The sequence below is a fragment of the Anolis sagrei genome, chromosome 9, assembly GCF_037176765.1.
Source record: "Anolis sagrei isolate rAnoSag1 chromosome 9, rAnoSag1.mat, whole genome shotgun sequence".
Lineage (NCBI taxonomy): Eukaryota > Metazoa > Chordata > Lepidosauria > Squamata > Dactyloidae > Anolis > Anolis sagrei.
Genome location: NC_090029.1, coordinates 4,585,441 through 4,604,490, shown reverse-complemented (window position 1 = coordinate 4,604,490; position 19,050 = coordinate 4,585,441). Strand labels below are relative to the sequence as shown.

General features: G+C 46.1%; 1 protein-coding gene across 1 annotated transcript in view; it reads right to left on the bottom strand.

Annotated features, from left to right (window-relative positions):
* Nucleotides 1–5,103: 5,103 nt before the first annotated feature.
* Nucleotides 5,104–19,050, bottom strand: part of GTF2A2 (general transcription factor IIA subunit 2) — a 19,669-nt gene continuing 5,722 nt past the window's right edge. Inside the window, exons 3-5 of the mRNA XM_060755797.2 lie at nt 15,433–15,537; nt 14,456–14,582; nt 5,104–5,435 (exon numbers count right to left, since the gene is read on the bottom strand). Of these exons, the coding sequence (XP_060611780.1) occupies nt 5,410–5,435; nt 14,456–14,582; nt 15,433–15,537 (258 nt within the window). The 3' untranslated portion in view covers nt 5,104–5,409. The remainder of the gene's footprint in view (nt 5,436–14,455; nt 14,583–15,432; nt 15,538–19,050) is intronic.

Below are 19,050 nucleotides of genomic sequence, written 5' to 3'. Positions count from 1 at the left end.
TCCAGCCTCTGTTTAAAAGCTTCCAAACAAGGAGCCTCCACCACACTCCGGGGCAGAGAGTTCCACTGCTGAACGGCTCTCACAGTCAGGAAGTTCTTCCTAATGTTCATATGGAATCTCCTCTCTTGTAGTTTGAAGCCCTTGTTCCGCGTCCTAGTCTCCAAGGAAGCAGAAAACAAGCTTGCTCCCTCCTCCCTGTGGCTTCCTCTCACATATTTATACATGGCTATCATGTCTCCTCTCAGCCTTCTCTTCTTCAGGCTAAACATGCCCAGTTCCCTAAGCCGCTCCTCATAGGGCTTGTTCTCCAGACCCTTGATCATTTTAGTCGCCCTCCTCTGGACACATTCCAGCTTGTCAATATCTCTCTTGAATTGTGGTGCCCAGAATTGTACACAATACTCCAGGTGTGGTCTAACCAAGGTGGAATAGAGCATGGGGAGCATGACTTCCCTAGATCTAGACACTACGCTCCTCTTGATGCAGGCCAAAATCCCATTGGCTTTTTTTGCTGCCACATCACATTGTTGGCTCATGTTTAACTTGTTGTCCACAAGGACTCCAAGATCTTTTTCACACATACTGCTCTCAATCCAGGCATTGTCCCCCATTCTATATCTTTGCATTTTGTTTTTCCTGCCAAAGTGGAGTATCTTGCATTTGTCCCTGTTGAACTTCATTTTGTTAATTTTGGCCCATCTCTCTAATCCATCAAGATTGTTTTGAATCCTGCTCCTGTCCTCTGGAGTATTGGCTCTCCCTCCCAATTTGGTGTCGTCTGCAAACTTGATGATCCTGCCTTCTCGCCCTTCATCTCAGTCATTAATAAAGATGTTGAACAGGACCGGGCCCAGGAGGAAACCCTGCTTGTGGCATTGCTCATCACTTCTTTCCAGGATGAAGAGGAAGCCTTGGGGAGAATCACCCTCTGGGTTCGTCCATTTAACCAATTCCAGATCCACCTCACCGTAGTTTTGCCTTGCCCACCTTGGACTGGTTTCCTTGCCAGAAGGTCATGGGGGACCTTGTCAGAGAAGGCCTTCCTGAAATCCAGGTACACTACATCCACGGCATTCCCCGCATCTACCCAGCTTGTAACTCTATCGAAAAAAGAGATCAGATGAGTCTGGCATGACTTGTTTTTGATAAATCCATGTTGACTATTAGCGATGACCGCATTTGTTTCTAAGTGTTTGCAGACCACTTCCTTGACCATCTTTTCCAGAATCTTGCCTGGTATCGACGTGAGGCTGACCGGACATTGGTCATTGTTTGGGTCATCCTTTTTTCCCTTCTTGAAGATTGGGACCACCTTGGCCCTCCTCCAATCTGCTGGAACTTCTCCCGTTCTCCAAGAACTCTCAAAGATGGTTGCCAATGGTTCCGAAATGACTTCCACTCGTTCCTTCAATACTTTTGGGTGTAGTTGATCTGGCCCTGAAAGGGGACTTGAACTCATTGAGAGCGGCCAGGTATTCCTGTATGACTTGTTTCCCAATTTGGGGTTGGATGTCCTCTAATCCTTCATCCACACCATCTTGCTGAGGTTGAAGATGACTTCTTTTTGTGAGAAGTCCGAGGCAAAGAAGGCATTGAGTAGCTCTGCCTTTTCCCTATCCCCTGTCACCATTGCCCCATCTTCTCCTCGAAGAGGCCCTATCGCCTCCTTGAACTTCCTTTTTCTACTCACACAAGAAGCTCTTTTCATTGTTTTTAATGTCCCTGGCAAGCCTGAGCTCGTTTTGTGCTTTAGCCTTGCAAACCTTTTCCCTACAGGAGTTGGCTATTTGTTAGCTTCCTTATGTGGTCACTGGTTCCCTTGACGTATGGGAAGAACCCCTTTCCTCTGGGTGGGTCTTTGTCTTTTCTCTTGTGGCTTGTTCTTGGCCTTGTAGCCCTCCTGATATCTGTCTCAGTCCCAGCGAGAGAAGTAAATATAATTTGTAGGCTTGGTTGATCCACAAAAAATGGTTTGAAACTCGTTTCAGATGGTGGTTCGATTCTAAAGTCAGTTCCGATTTTCACAGTAAATTTTTTTCAAACCTGGGTTGTTATAGGTTTTTTCGGGCTATATGGCCATGGTCTAGAGGCATTCTCTCCTGACGTTTCGCCTGCATCTACGGCAAACATCCTCAGAGGTAGTGAGGGCTGTTGGAACTAGGCAAAAGGGTTTATATATCTGTGGAATGACCAGCGTGGGACAAAGGACTCTTGTTTGCTGGAACTAGGTGGGAATGTTTCAACTGTCCACGCTCTGGTTACATCCCGTCTTGACTACTGCAACGCTCTCTACGTGGGGTTGCCTTTGAAGACGGCCCGGAAGCTTCAATTAGTCCAACGGGTGGCAGCCATGATACTAACAGGAGCGGAGCGCAGGGAGCATACAACTCCTCTGCTGCACCAGCTCCACTGGCTGCCGATCTGCTACCGGGCTCAATTCAAAGTGCTGGCGTTGGCCTTTAAAGCCCTAAACGGTTCTGGCCCAACTTATCTATCCGAACGTATCTCGGCCTATCAGCCCGCCAGGACCCTTAGATCTTCTGGGGAGGCCCTGCTCTCTATCCCGCCAGCTTCACAGGTGCGGCTGGCGGGGACGAGAGACAGGGCCTTTTCTGTGGTGGCCCCTCGGCTTTGGAACACCCTCCCCATAGAGGTAAGATCAGCCCCCTCGCTGATGGTGTTTCGAAAAAGATTGAAGACATGGATGTTTGAGCAAGCATTCGGTTAACCCGGTGCAATGAACTTTGACGATTAAGGACTGGACTCATGGACAATGAAATTGGATTGCGATTGTAGTGAAGAGATGCATTTGGATTGTTATTGGTGGCCCAATAACTTGTATTGTATATGTGTTTTTATGCTTTTAAACTGAATATTGTTGTTTTTTGTAATGCTGTAAACTGCGTTGAGTCGCCGATTTAGGCTGAGAAATAGCGGTATATAAGCACAGTAATAAATAAATAAATAAATAAATAAACTGACCACCTTTATTAGCATTTGATGGCCTGGCAGTTGTTTGGTGTGGCTTGTTAGTGCCTGGGGCAATCTTTTGTTGAGAGGTGATTAGCTACATAGGGACCCCCAAACGCAGTGTTGCCCAAACACGAATCAAGGAACATAAAAGGCACTGCAGACTACTTCAACCAGAGAAGTCAGTCATAGCAGAGCATCTGGTGAACCTATTTATTTATTTACTTTATTTCTATACTGCTTTTCTCAGCCCTCAGGCGACTCAAAGTGGTGAACGACATCAATACAAAACAACAACATCAATACAAAACAACCTGGAAACAGCATATTATTTGAGAACACAGAAATGCTGGACCACTTTCACAACCACCATGTCAGGCTACACAGAGAAGCCATTGAAATCCACAAGCATGTGGACAACTTGAATAGAAAGGAGGAAACCATGAAAATGAACAACATTTGGCTACCAGTATTAAAAAACTCTAAAATTACAACAGAGAGGAAACAATCAGGGACAGCTAATCACCTCTCAACAAAAGATTCCCCCAGGCACTAACAAGCCACACCAAAAAACTGCCAGGCCATCAAATGCTAATCAAGGTGGTCAGTTGAAACATTCTCATCTAGCTCCAACAGACAAGAGTTCTTTGGGTTGTTGTAGGTTTTCCGGGCTATATGGCCATGTTCTAGAGGCATTTTCTCCTGACGTTTCGCCTGCCTCTATGGCAAGCATCCTCAGAGGTAGTGAGGTCTGTTGGAAGTAGGAAAAGGGGTTTATATATCTGTGGAATGACCGGGGTGGGACAAAGGACTTTTGTCTGCTGGAACTAGATGTGAATGTTTCAACTGACCACCTTGATTAGCATTTAATGGCTTGGAAGTGCCTGTGGGAATCTTTCTTTGAGAGGTGATTTGATGTGCCTGATTGTTTACTCTCTGTTGTTTTGCTGTTGTAATTTTTGAGTTTTTAAATACTGGTAGCCAGATTTTGTTCATTTTCATGGTTTCTTCCTTTCTGGTCAAGAGTTCTTTGTCCCACCCTGGTCATTCCACAGATATATAAACCCGCTTTCCTAGTTCCAACACATGTCACAATCTCTGAGGATGGTTCCCATAGATGCAGGCGAAATGTCAGGAGAGAATGCCTCTAGAACATGGTCATATAGCCCGAAAAAACCTATAACAACACAGGGACTCCAGCCATGAAAGCTTTCGACAATACACTGTGCACTCTGTTTTCATCGCAGTTGCACTGAGGCCGAATTTTATTGACACATGCCTCACAACCTCTGAGGATACTTGCCATAGATGTGGGAGAATGATAGAATCAAAGAGTTGGAAGAGACCTCCTGGGCCATCCAGTCCAACCCCATTCTGCCAAGAAGCAGAAATATTGCATTCAAATCACCCCTGACAGATGGCCATCCAGCCTCTGTTTAAAAGCTTCCAAAGAAGGAGCCTCCACCACACTCCCTCCGGGGCAGAGAGTTCCACTGCTGAACGGCTCTCACAGTCAGGAAGTTCTTCCTCATGTTTAGATGGAATCTCCTCTCTTGTAGTTTGAAGCTATTGTTCCCTTGCGTTCTAGTCTCCAGGGAAGCAGAAAACAAGCTTGCTCCCTCCTCCTTGTAGCTTCCTCTCACATATTTATACATGGCTATCATCTCTCAGCCTTCTCTTCTTCAGGCTAAACATGCCCAGCTCCTTAAGCCGCTCCTCATAGGGCTTGTTCTCCAGACCCTTGATCTGCTCCCTCCTCCCTGTGGCTTCCTCTCACATATTTATACATGGCTATCATATCTCCTCTCAGCCTTCTCTTCTTCAGGCTAAACATGCCCAGCTCCTTAAGCCGCTCCTCATAGCCCGAAAAAACCTGTAACAACCCAGTGACTCCAGCCATGAAAGCCTTCGACAATATACTATGCATTCTGTTTTCATCGCAGTTGCACTGAGGCCGGATTTTATTGACACAGTCCTCACAACCTCTGAGGATACCTGCCATAGATGTGGGAGAAATGTCAGGAGAGAATGCTTCTGGAAGATGGCCAGGCAGCTTGAAAAACTCTCAGCAACCCAACATTCAACATGCTCTCCCCTCTGCCCCCAGATGCTGAATTAAGGAATGCTCATTCAAAAGTTTTAAATAAGGTTTATTGACATGACCTGGATGGACCCCCAAAACAACGGAGTTTGTTATGTCCTCATCCCACCCACCCCTCCCCTCCCGCCCCGTTCTCTCTTTCCCCCTTTTAAAAAAAGCAAGATCCTTTGCCCCTAGGAAGTGGGCTCAAGAGACCTTCTCGCCAAGGCAGTCCCACAAGGCGTTCCGGCGTGGATCCCTCATGCTTTGCTTACTTAAAAACAGTGATCGTCACAGTCTCTGGCAGCGCCATTTTCCAGGAAGGGCAACAAGGCTGGTGCGGAGGCTCGCCTCTCTCGTCACTCGGCAGCGTTGGAACCGGTATCTGTCAAACAGGGAGGACAAGGCATTAGGAGACAACACTGGGAAAGGCCAGGTTAGAAAACTTGGGGGTTTTTTCTCCCCCCCCCCCTCATTATTTATTTGTTATTATCCAGTTCCGAGCACAATTCAAAGTGCTGGTTTTGACCTACAAAACCCTATACGTTTCCGGCCCAGCATACCTGTTCGAACGCATCTCCTTTTACGTCCCACCTCGGAGTCTGAGATCCTCTGGGGAGGCCCTGCTCTCGACTCCACCTTTATCACAAGTGAGATTGGTGGGGACGAGGAGCAGGGCCTTCTCGGTGGTGGCCCCTCACCCGTGGAATTCACTCCCTGGGGAAATTATGTCATTGACATCCCTCCCTCAAGTTTGCAGACGACACCAAATTGGGAGGGATAGCCAATAGTCCAGAGGACAGGAGCAGAATTCAAAACGATCTTGACAGATTAGAGAGATGAATGGCCAAAACTAACAAAATGAAGTTCAACAGTGACAAATGTAAGCTACTCCACTTTGGCAGAAAAAACGAAATGCAAAGAAACAGAATGGGGGACAATGCCTGGCTCGAGAGCAGTACGTGTGAAAAAGATCTTGGAGTCCTTGTGGACAACAAGTTAAACATGAGCCAACAATGTGATGTGGCGGCAAAAAAAGCCAATGGGATTTTGGCCTGCATCAAGAGGAGCATAGTGTCTAGATCTAAGGAAGTAATGCTCCCCATGCTCTATTCTGCTTTGGTTAGACCACACCTGGAATATTGTGTCCAATTCTGGGCAGCACAATTCAAGAGAGATCTTGACAAGCTGGAATGTGTCCAGAGGAGGGCGACTGAAATGATCAAGGGTCTGGAGAACAAGCCCTATGAGGAGCGGCTTAGGGAACTGGGCATGTTTAGCCTGAAGAAGAGAAGGCTGAGAGGAGATATGATAGCCATGTAGAAATATGTGAGAGGAAGCCACAGGGAGGAGGGAGCAAGCTTCCTTTCTGCTTCCTTGGAGACTAGGACGCAAGGGAACAATGACTTCAAACTACAAGAGAGGAGATTCCATCTGAACATGAGGAAGAACTTCCTGACTGTGAGAGCCGTTCAGCAGTGGAACTCTCTGCCCCGGAGTGTGGTGGAGGCTCCTTCTTTGGAAGCTTTTAAGCAGAGGCTGGATGGCCATTTGTCAGGGGTGATTTGAATGCAATATTCCTGCTTCTTGGCAGAATGGGGTTGGACTGGATGGCCCAGGAGGTCTCTTCCAACTCTTTGATTCTATGATTCTATGACCCCACCTCTATCACAAGTGAGATTGGTGGGGACGAGGAGCAGGGCCTTCTCGGTGGTGGCCCCTCACCTGTGGAATTCACTCCCCGGGGAAATTAGGTCACTGACATCCCTCCTCTCTTTCAGAAGGAAATTAAAAACATGGTTGTGGGACCAGGCTTTCAGGCAATCTGGCGGTTAGATAAGGACAATGATGACCAGAATCAATAGTACTTGACAATGTGGAATGAATTTACGGACTCTGAGATGGCGAACGCTGAGCATTAGATTGTTTTTATTGATTTTGATGTATATACTGACTGTTTTAATTGTTATAATTGCTGTTTACATGTTTTATCCATTGTTATGTTTATGCTGGCATCGAATTGTGTCTTTGTAAGCCGCCCTGAGTCCCCCCTCGGGGGTTGAGAAGGGCGGGGTAGAAATGCCCGAAATAAATAAATAAATTATTATTTAAGATTTTATTTATAAATTTGTCCAACAAAATGTGTAAGCATACATTCTTCTCTCTTTTTACAGTATCTTAGACAAAATGGCCATCAGACTGGAAAAAATGAACTTATATCCCCATACCAAAAAAGGGAAATGCGAAAGACTGCTCCAACTTCCGTCCAGTGGCCCTTATTTCTCATGCCAGTAAGGGAATGCTCAAGATCTTGCAAGGAAGACTTCAGCAATACATGGAGCGAGAGTGGCCAGATGTTCAAGCTGGGTTTAGAAAAGGCAGAGGAACGAGAGACCAGATTGCCAATATCCGGATGCTGGAGAATGGAGAAAGGCAGGGAGTTTCAGAAAAACATCTACTTCTGCTTCATTGACTATTCTAAAGCCTTTGACTGTGTGGATCATAATAAATGGTGGCAAGTTCTTGGTGGGATGGGCATCCCAAGCCCCCTTCCCTCTCTCCTGAGGGATCTGTACCAGGACCAAGGAGCAACAGTCAGAACTGACCACGGAACAGGAGACGGGTTCAAGATTGGGAAAGGCGTACGGCAAGGCTGCATCCTCTCACCCAACCTTTTCAACTTGTATGCAGAACACATCATGCGAGGATGTGCAAGGCTGGGGTGAAAATGGCTGGAAGAAACATTAACAACCTCAGATATGCAGATGACACCACTCTGATGGCCGAAAGCGAAGAGGAGCTGAGGAGCCTTCTAATCAAGGTGAAAGAAGAAAGCGCAAAAGCCGGGTTGCAGCTAAACATAAAAAAAACCAAGATTATGGCAACAAGAATGATTGACAACTGGGAAATAGAGGGAGAAAATGTGGAGGCCGTGACAGGGTTTGTATTTCTAGGCGCAAAGATGACTGCAGACGCAGACTGTGGCCAGGAAATCAGAAGACACTTCCTTCTTGGGAGGAGAGCAATGTCCAGTCTCGATAAAATAGTCAAGAGTAGAGACATCAGACTGGCCACAAAGATCCACTGCCTAGTCCAAGCCATGGTCTTCCCTGTAGTCACCTACGGATGTGAGAGCTGGACCTTAGGGAAGGCGGAGCGAAGGAAGATCGATGCTTTTGAGCTGTGGTGTTGGAGGAAAGTGCTGAGAGTGCCTTGGACTGCGAGAAGATCCAACCAGTCCATCCTCCAGGAAATAAAGCCCGGCTGCTCACTGGAGGGAAGGAGACTAGAGACAAAGTTGAAGTCCTTTGGCCACATCATGAGGAGACAGCAAAGCCTAGAGAAGGGAATGATGCGGGGGAAAGTGGAAGGCAAAAGGAAGAGGGGCCGACCAAGGGCAAGGTGGATGGATGGCATCCTTGAAGTGACTGGACTGACCTTGAAGGAGACCCTGGGGGTGGTGACGGCCGACAGGGAGCTCTGGCGTGGGCTTGTCCATGAGGTCACAAAGAGTCGGAGACGACTGAACGAATGAACAACAACAAGACAAAAGTGTATGTCGTATTATATACAACCTAACAGTAAATAAACATCAAAAACATCTTTAATCATATTTCTTATCATTATTTTTAAATTTCCATTACAACTTATGCTACATATAACTCTATTACACACCTTTTATCCACTTATACATATTGTATTTCTTATGATACTGTGAACCGCCGCCTCCTCCTGAGAAAAATGTATAATATCACAAAGGACGACCACCTCACCCGCCTCATAGGAAACCTGCTACAAAACAGGAGCTTTTTTGTTGAGTTCCAGGGCCAGAGAAGCAGATGGCGGAAACAGAAGAACGGCCTGCCTCAGGGGAGCGTGCTTGCTCCATCCAGGTTCAACATCTACACAAATGACCAGCCACTGCCAGAAGGGACAGAGAGCTTCATCTATGCTGATGATCGTGCCATTACTGCTCAAGCAGGGAGCTTTGAGATGGTTGAACAGAAGCTCTCCAAAGCTCTAGGTGCTCTTACTGCCTACTACAGGGAAAACCAACTGATCCCTAATCCATCTAAAACACAGACATGTGCCTTTCATCTCAAGAACAGACAAGCATCCCGAGCTCTGAGGATTACCTGGGAAGGAACCCCACTGGAGCATTGCAGCGCACCCAAATACCTGGGAGTCACTTTGGACCGTGCTCTGACCTACAAGAAGCACTGCCTGGACATCAAGCAAAAAGTGGGTGCTAGAAATAATCATACGAAAGCTGACTGACACAACCTGGGGATCACAACCAGATACAGTGAAGACATCTGCCCCTGCGCTATGCTACTCTGCTGCTGAGTATGCATTCCCAGTGTGGAACACATCTCAGCACGCTAAAACGGTGGATGTGGCTCTTAATGAGACATCCCGCATTATCACGGGGTGTCTGCGCCCTACACCACTGGAGAAATTACACTGTTTAGCCAGTATTGCACCGCCTGACATCCGCCAGGAAGTGGCAGCCAATACTGAAAGGATCAAGCCAGAGACCTCTCCAGCTCACCCTCTGTTTGGGTATCAGCCAGCACGTCAACGACTTAAATCAAGAAATAGTTCTCTAAGATCTATGGAGACACTCTCTGGAACACCTCAGCAAGCGACAGTCCAAAAGTGGCAGGCTCAAACCCAGAATCTCATACCCAATGACAGACTCCCCCCTGGGCATACAGAAGACGGGGCGACTTGGAAGGCGCTGAACAGACTGCGCTCGGGCACCATGAGATGTAGAGCCAACCTCAAGAAATGGGGCTACAAAGTGGAATCCACGACATGCGAGTGGAGAGAAGAGCAAACCACTGACCACCTGCTGCAATGCAACCTGAGCCCTGCCACATGCACAAGGGAGGACCTTCTTGCGGCCATCACTTTTTTCGCCCTTGTTCCAGCATTATTTTCAATTTTAATTTTACATTTGGCCTTCCCACAGTTTTAATTGTGTGTTGTCTTAGTGTTAATGTTTCATTATTTTATTGTCCATGTTTTTATTTTAATTGCTTGTATTGTTGTTATTATTGCTTGTATTGTTGTATTTGGGCTCGGCCTCATGTAAGCCGCACCGAGTCCCTTGGGGAGATGGTAGTGGGGTACAAATAAAGTGTTATTATTATTTATTATTATTATTACATATATTAGAAACCAACATTTTCTCATTACTTTATTTTCCAGATCACCAGGCTGGGCCACAGCAACGCGTGGCAGGGGGCCGCTAGTGATAATATAATTCCCTTACAAGAGGAGAAAGAACTGGTTTCTAATTTGATATCAGCAGCTAAATTGTTAATAGAAAACTTGTTAATATTGCATATCCTGGTCACATGTCCTGCTCATGATAATGCACTTCTGAATTTGTTTACAGTTGCATTGTATAGTTTTAGATCTTCCCGGTGTTACTTTCCCTCCGTGTGCACACTTTTATGGCACATTGTTCCGTCTGTCTGCATCCGTTATTCCGACATCGGTCAAGGCGGAGTGTTTTATGAATATTGACACATGAAGGATTTTCCTGGGCAAAGTTCGCTCATGATTTGCTCAGAACGAAGGAACAGGACGTTATGGGGAAATCCTGGCTTATCAGAGAGGAAGGCTTCCGCGTGTACTATCTGATGGGCGGCCGACTCAGGAAAGCTTGAAAGAAGAACGGGCTACTTAGTGCAAATGGGTACACATTTGCCACAAGATGGGACTTCAACACCTTATCTCCAATGGTTCAAGCAAACCTTTGTAGGAGGGAGGAGGCCGAGCTGAGGCTACAATGGCCCACATTATTATTATTATTATTATTATTATTATTATTATTATTATCTTTATTTATACCCCGCTAACATCTCCAGAAGGACTCGATGCAAAGGCCAAGACCGCCTAGAAAACAACAACATAACAATACAGCAATAAAACTCATAAAGCAAACAATAAACATCAAGCAAAAAATAAAACACTAAAAACAATGACACCATGACGCATTTAAAACCTAAAGGCCGGGCCAATGTAATGAACAAGATTTAAAAGTGGTGGACATGACAGGTGAAATATAGAGGTTTTGGAGGTAGGTGCAATGTGCAGACAATCCTAAATCTCTAACAAAGTGCATTTGGGACATGGTGCTAGCAGTTTCCTATTCTGGAAAGGCACACTGGAACAGCCAAGTCTTCAGGCTCTTCCTAAAGACTGCCAACGTTGGGGCTTGTCTAATGTCCTTGGGGAGAGAGTTCCAGAATTGGGGGGCCACCACAGAGAAGGCCCTGTCCCTCATCCCCACCAAACGTGCTTGTGACGCAGGTGGGATTGTGAGCAGGGCCTCTCCAGGTGATCGAAGGGATCGTGTGGGTTCATATGTGGAGATGCGGTCATGCAGGTAGGCGGGTCCCAAACCGTTTAGGGCTTTGTAGGTGAGCACCTGCACCTTGAATTGGGACCGGAAGATGAACGGCAGCCAATGGAGCTCCTTAAACAGGAGGGTTGACCTCTCTGTAAGGAGCACCAGTTAACAACCTGGCTGCCGACCATTGGGCCAGTTGAAATTTCCGAGACATGTTCAAGGGCAGCCCCACGTAGAGCGCATTACAGTAATCCAATCTAGAGGTGACCAAGGCATTGACCACCCCAGCCAATTGAACCTTTGCGAGGTATGGTCTTAGCTGGCGCACAAGTCTTAGCTGTGCCAAAGCCCTCCCGGACACCGCCGACGCCTGAGCCACAAGTGTGAACGATGAATCCAAGAGGACTCCCAAACTGCGGACCTGTGGCTTCAGAGGGAGTGTAACCCCGTCCAGCACAGGTTGCCACCCTATACCCCGATCTGGTTTACGATCGACCAGGAGGACCTCTGTCTTGTCGGGATTGATCTTCAGCTTGTTCCTCCTCATCCAGATAGACACAGCAGCCAGGCACTCGTCCAGCACCCGAGAGGCCTCCTTGGAATTAGGTGGAAATGAGTAATAGAGATGGCACCTAACTCCAAAACTCTGGATGACCTCTCCCAGCGGTTTCATGTAGATGTTAAAAAGCATGGGAGACAAAATAGAGCCTTGCGGGACCCCACAGGTCAAAGGCCAGGGGTCGGAGCAGGCATCTCCCAGCTTCACCATCTGGGAACGACCCTCCAGGAAGGACCGGATACACTTTTTCTCTCCTATCCACCATCTCATCCTGACCAAGGCCAACCCTTTTGGCATCCAAACATTTTCCATCTTTCCTTCACTGTATGCCTCCGAAAGAGAAGAAGAAAGGGAGGAAAGGGCAGAGAGGGTACTTGGGGAGAACCCCCTCACTCCGCCCCCCCATCCTGCTCCAGCCCACCATGCAGCCCCAAGTTTGCCCATGCCTGAGCTATAAGATGCCATGACTCCAAGCCCTTTGGGACTCGCATGTCTCACGGTGTTGGATTCTGCCTGGAGAAGACATGATGGTGAGGCGTCAGAGCCAATGCCGACACCGACAGATTGGCTAAACCTGCCACTATAATGCTCCTCTTGTGTTCCTTAGGCAAATATTGCCCAAGAACCCACACAATTCAGAGCAGCACTATGCCAACTGTGCTGTATTTACTTTGCAACTTTTATCCCTCTGCCAAAATTTAGGCTTTCAAAGGGAAAGGAGGCTAGAAAAAAAAAAGCAGACAGAGGTGAGGAATTCATCATTTCTAGCTAGACAGAAAAGCAGGAAGTGGACAGAGAACCGAATCCCACTCCTGCAGGGAAAAGACAGTGAGATGCAAGCCATGCACACATTTAACAGGGAAGAGAAAAGGAAACTTTTCTCCTGTAGAGAAAGGAAACTGGAAATCCAGGATCAAGCCAGCTGGCCTCTGTGTTTTCAGGACATGCTTTGGGGTGAGAAAGACAGACCAATATTCTACATTTTCTATTATTATCTACAATTGTAATAATACACTATTATAATTATATATTTCAATTACATGAAATATTACTAATAATATTATCCTCGTGGACAACAAGTTAAACATGAGCCAACAATGTGATGTGGCAGCAAAAAAAGCCAATGGGAGTTTGGCCAGCATCAAGAGGAGACTAGTGTCTAGATCTAGGGAAGTCCTGCTCCCCGTGCTCTATTCCGCTTTGGTTAGACCACACCTGGAATACTGTGTCCAATTCTGGGCACCACAATTCAAGAGAGATATTGACTCTAAGCTGGAATGTGTCCAGAGGAGGGAGACTAAAATGATCAAGGGTCTGGAGAACAAGCCCTATGAGGAGCGGCTTAAGGAGCTGGGCATGTTCAGCCTGAAGAAGGGAAGGTTGCGAGGAGATATGATAGCCATGTATAAATATGTGAGAGGAAGCCACAGGGAGGAGGAGGGAGCAAGCTTGTTTTCTGCCTCCCTGGAGACTAGGACGTGGAGCAATGGCTTCAAACTACAGGAAAGGAGATTCCCTCTGAACATGAGGAAGAACTTCCCAACTGTGAGAGCCGTTCAGCAGTGGAACTCTCTGCCCCGGAGTGTGGTGGAGGCTCCTTGTTTGGAAGCTTTTAAACAGAGGCTGGGTGGCCATCTGTCAGGGGTGATTTGAATGCAATATTCCTGCTTCTTGGCAGAATGGGGTTGGACTGGATGATGGCCCATGAGGTCTCTTCCAACTCTTTGATTCTATGATTCTATAATGGTATAGTGCAATATAGTAATATATAATACTGATATTGTACTATGCAAATAATATAATATATTGTATTAATATTCTATATTGTATTAAAATATATTTTGTAAGCCGCTCTGTGTCCCCTTCGGGGTGAGAAGGGCAACAAGACTTGGCTGTTTGGTTGTGCATTTAAGTAACCGGATCAAATTTTGCCATAGTCACTGCTGAATGTTTTATGTTGAATGTTTTTATATTGAATGTTTTTATATTGAATGTTTTATATTGTGTATAAACTGTTTTAAATTGTAAGTCGCTCGGAGCACCTTGGTGGAGAGCGACTAATTAAGAAATAAAGTGATGATGATGATGATGATATAAATGCCATAAATAAATATACATATAATATTTATAAAATTATAATGTAATGCAATATAATACTAATAATAATAATAATATATTATAATTATATATTTATATTACTAATATTATTACAATATAATGGTATAGTACAATATAGTAATATTTAATACTGATTTTGTACTATGCTAATAATATAATATATTGTATGTACATATATCTTGTAAGCCGTTCTGAGTCCCCTTCGGGGTGAGAAGAATGGTATATAAATGTTGTAAATAAATAAATAAATAAATAAATAAATACAGAGAACAAGATGTGCCTGAAGGCTGCTCCAAGTCAAAGCCAACACGTTGGCCAACAGCAACCGCATCTTTTTGCTCGCAGACCAAAGTCCACCACTTACTTTTCCCATCGCAGGCCACGATTTTCACCTTGTCCACTTTCACCAGCTCGGTGACCTCTCGGAATTCGACATCATTTAATACGAAGGTCCAGACGTTGTCGCAAAACCGGTATGTGTTGAGAGAGCCCTTTGGGTAAGAGAGAGAAAGAGAATGCCTCAGCAAATGGGAAAAGGCATTCGTTCCTCTCTGGAAAGGTGTCCTGAACATTCATGCCCCCAAAGCATCTCCCTGACCTGATCAAGTGGCCAGATACTGGTCAAGGGACATTTGATCAACTACCAAACTCACAAGTTTTGTATTTTGCCTGTTTGCTTGCTTTGTTCTGTTAGAAATGTAATATAATTTCACTGGTTGTCCTGACACGACAAATAAATCTCCCTGACAGCCTACAGTTCTTACAGTGCCACCTTGTGGTAGTCAAAGGAGAAAGAGCAGCAAATGACTAAGATACTAGGGCTGGGCGGTTTCGTTCGTTAATTTTGTAATTCGTTATTAATTCGTATTTAAATTAGCTTACGATCCGATATTGAGCCATGCAGGAATAGCGTGAGGAGTAAATTAGATTCGAAACAATTTTTTCAATTTATTTCGTTATTGTTTCGTAATTATTTCGTAATTTTTTCATAATTATTTTCGCATGTCTGGTGCAAGTTTTATAGTTGTTGTTTGTTTTATCACACCAACAGTCAACAACAGAGGGAGAGGGAAGCTTCAGAAGTTCCCCCTGTCCCGTTTGGAGGTTTTTTTAGCATATTGCGCAATCGCGTCCGCAATTAACGAATCGATTCGAAATTAACGAAATTTCGTAAATAATGAAATTTTGAAATCTCAAAATTTCGGAAGTATTTAGAATTTGAAAACGCTAGCGCCCTCTGGAAACGAATTGAGTTTAGAAACAAATTTTTCCGTGGTTACCCAGCCCTATAAGATACATATGAAATGAAGGTTAGATTCAGAACAAATTCAGCTTCCTTACCCTGAAATTGACCCTGTTTCTGACCCGCTGTGCCAACGCAGAATTGATAGCTTTGTCAAACTGAAGGAGGACTTGGAGGGCAAGCTGAGGGGTGATCTGCTGGGACTGAAAGTAAAAGAGGAGAAAAGGAGGATAAGTGACATTCAGCTCTGAGGATGAGTTGCACTTAGAATCCTGGACTTGGAAAGAGACCTGCGGCCCATCCAGTCCAACCCCATTCTGCCAAGAAGCAGGAAAATTGCATTCAAAGCACCCCTGACAGATGGCCATTCAGCCTCTGCTTTCAAAGCCTCCAAAGAAGGAGCCTCCACCACACACGAGGGAAGAGAGTTCCACTGCTGAACAGCTCTCACAGTCAGGAAGTTCTTCCTCAGGTTCAGGTGGAATCTCCTTTCTTTCCTGTAGTTTGAAGCCATTGTTCAATTGCGTCCTAGTCTCCAGGGAAGCAGAAAATAAGGTTGCTCCCCCCTCCCTTTGACTTCCCCTCACATATTTATGCATGGCCCTCATGTCTCTTCTCAGACTTCTCTTCTGGAGGCTAAACATGCCCAGCTCTTTAAGCCACTCCTCATAGGGCTTGTTCTCCAGACCCTTGATCCCTTGAGTCGCTCTCTTCCTCTAGACCAGTGGTTCTCAACCTGGGGTCCCCAGATGTTTTTGGCCTACAACTCCCAGAAATCCTAGTAGCTGGTAAACTAGCTGGGATTTCTGGGAGTTGTAGGCCAAAAACATCTGGGGACCCCAGGTTGAGAACCACTGCTCTAGACACATTCCAGATTAAAGTCAACCTTTCCCTTCAATTGCGGTGCCCAGAATTGAACACAGTGTGATGCCAGATGTGGTCTGACCAAGACAGAATAGAAAGGGAGCATGACTTCCCTGGACCTAGGCACTAGACTCCTATTTATGCAGCCCAAAATCCCACTGGCTTTTTTTTGGTGCTGCATGACATTCCTGGCTCTTGTTTGCCTTCCTCCCCACAAGGACTCCAAGATCTTTTTCACACATCCTGCTGTCGAGCCAGGCATCGCTCCCCATTCTGTCTCTTTGCATTTCGTTTTTTCTGCCAAAGTGGAGTCTCTTGCATTTGTCCCTGTTGAACTTCATTTTGTTAGTTTTGGCCAATCATCTCTCTAATCTGTAAAGATCATTTTGAATTCTGCTCCTGTCTTCTGAAGTATTGGCTCTCCCTTCCAATTTGGTCCCATCTGCAAACTTGATGATCTCTGCCTTTTGGCCCTTCATCTAAGTCACGAGTCAAGATCCTGAAGAGGACCGGGCCCAGGACGGAACCCTGCTGATGGCACTCCACTCATCACTTCTTTCCAAGATGAAGAGGAAGCATTGGGGAGAATCACTCTATGGGTTCATTCGATTAACCAATTACAGATGCACCTAGTTTTGCCTTGCCCACATTGTTTTTGCATAAAGTCATGAGGGACCTTGTCAAAGGAAGGCCTTCCTGAAATCCAGGTACGCTCCATCCACTATCATCATCTTAAATTACTTATTAATCGCCCTCCATCCAAGATGCTCCAGGCAATTTACATTGCAGAAATTATACAGGATAAAACACATACATACAAATATTAAAATTAACATGGGTCAAATGCTCTAGTAAAAAGCCAGGTCTTAAGTGCTGGGATAAAATGCCCTAAGTCACGCATGGCTCATCTCAAATAGGGAGGCAAGGAATTCCATAAGGCAGGGGCAGAAATAGAGAAGGCCCATCTGTGTCTGGTACTTTCCAAGTGCACTTCCCTAGGACCCGGTAAATAGAGCAAATTGCGTTGGGATGGTTGTGGCGACCTCCGATGATGGGACAAGCTGGAATGTGTCCAGAGGAGAGCGACTAAAATGATAAAAGGTCTGGAGAACAAGCCCTATGAGGAGCGGCTTAACGAGCTGGGCATGTTTAGCCTGAAGAAGAGAAGGCTGAGAGGGGATATGATAGCCATGTATAAATATGTGAGAGGAAGCCACAGGGAGGAGGAGGAGGGAGCAAGCTTGTTTTCTGCTTCCCTGGAGACCAGGACGCGGAACAATGGCTTTAAACAACAAGAGAGGAGATTCCATCTGAACATGAGGAAGAACTTCCTGACTGTGAGAGCCGTTCAGCAGTGGAACTCTCTGCCCCGGAGTGTGGTGGAGGCTCCTTCTTTGGAAGCTTTTAAACAGAGGCTGGATGGCCATCTGTCGGGGGTGATTTGAATGCAATATTCCTGCTTCTTGGCAGAATGGGGTTGGACTGGATGGCCCATGAGATCTCTTCCAACTCTTTGATTCTATGATTCTATGAGAAGGAGAGACGGTCTCCAAGATACAATGGACCCTGGCCATATAAAGTTTTAAAGGTCAGGACCAGCATCTTATAGAAACCACGATACTCAATTGCCGCAGCACTGGTGTTATACGGCATTTCATGGGCGCTTTTGTGAGTAACCTGGCTGCAGCATTCTGGACAATACGGAGCTTTCGGGTCATAGAAAGAGGAAGGCCAACGTACAAGGCGTTGCAATAGTCCAGCCTAGATGTGACCGTGGCATGGATGACTGTTGCCAGAGCCTCGTCCGACAGGTAAGGTGCCAGTTGCCTCACTTGTCGTAGATGATAAAGGCCTGTTTGCTGGCACAGCGACCTGAGCCTCCATCGTCAGCTGCGAATCCAAAACGACACCTAGGCTCGTAACGGTAGGCGATGGAGATAGAGCAGCGCCACAAAGGGAGGTAACGGACGGGTTGGACCTCTCGGGCGGCCATGCCACAGGATCTCAGTCTTCGCCGGATTCACCTTCAGTCTGCTAGCACGTAGCCAGTTCGACAAAGCCTCCAGGCATAAGGTGAAATTGTCAGGTATTGACGTTACTCCAGGCTCCAAGCGCAACAGGAGTTGGGTGTCGTCCGCATATTGATAGCAGTCCAGGCCGAATCTCCGAGCCAAACTGGCAAGGGGTCTAACGTAGATGTTGAAAAGAAGAGGGGAGAGAATTGCACTTTGGGGGACCCCGCATAGGAGGGGGGAACTTTCGGAGACTTGGTCCATATATTCCACGCACTGACTCCGGTTTCGGAGGAATGAATTGAACCAATTGAGGGCCTGACCGCAAACTCCGGACATGGCAAGACAGTGGAGCATTAAATCATAGTCAACGGTGTCAAACGCTGCGGTAAGATCGAGAAGTACCAGAAGCGCCGATCCGCAGCTATCAGACTGACGACGAAGTTAATCTGTAATAGCAACCAGGACCGTCTCCGTCCCATGACCCGGGTGAAAACCTGACTGGAAAGGGTCCAGGCCGGCTGTGTCATCCAAAAATTGCTGCAATTGTCCCAATACAGCCCGCTCTATCACCTTACCTAAGAATGGAAGATTAGAGACGGGACAATAATTGGCAAGGGTCATAGGGTCCAGGTTGGGCTTCTTCAACAAGGGACGGACCCTTGCCTCTTTTAGGTTATCCGGGAAAACCCCTTGTTCAAGAGAGCCATTGATTATCAAAAAAGGAGATCAGATAAGTTTAGCATGACTTGGTTTTGATAAATCCATGTTGACCATTAGAGTTTGCAGACCAGTTCCTTCGTGATCTTTTCCAGTGTCTTGCCTGGTATCAACATGAGG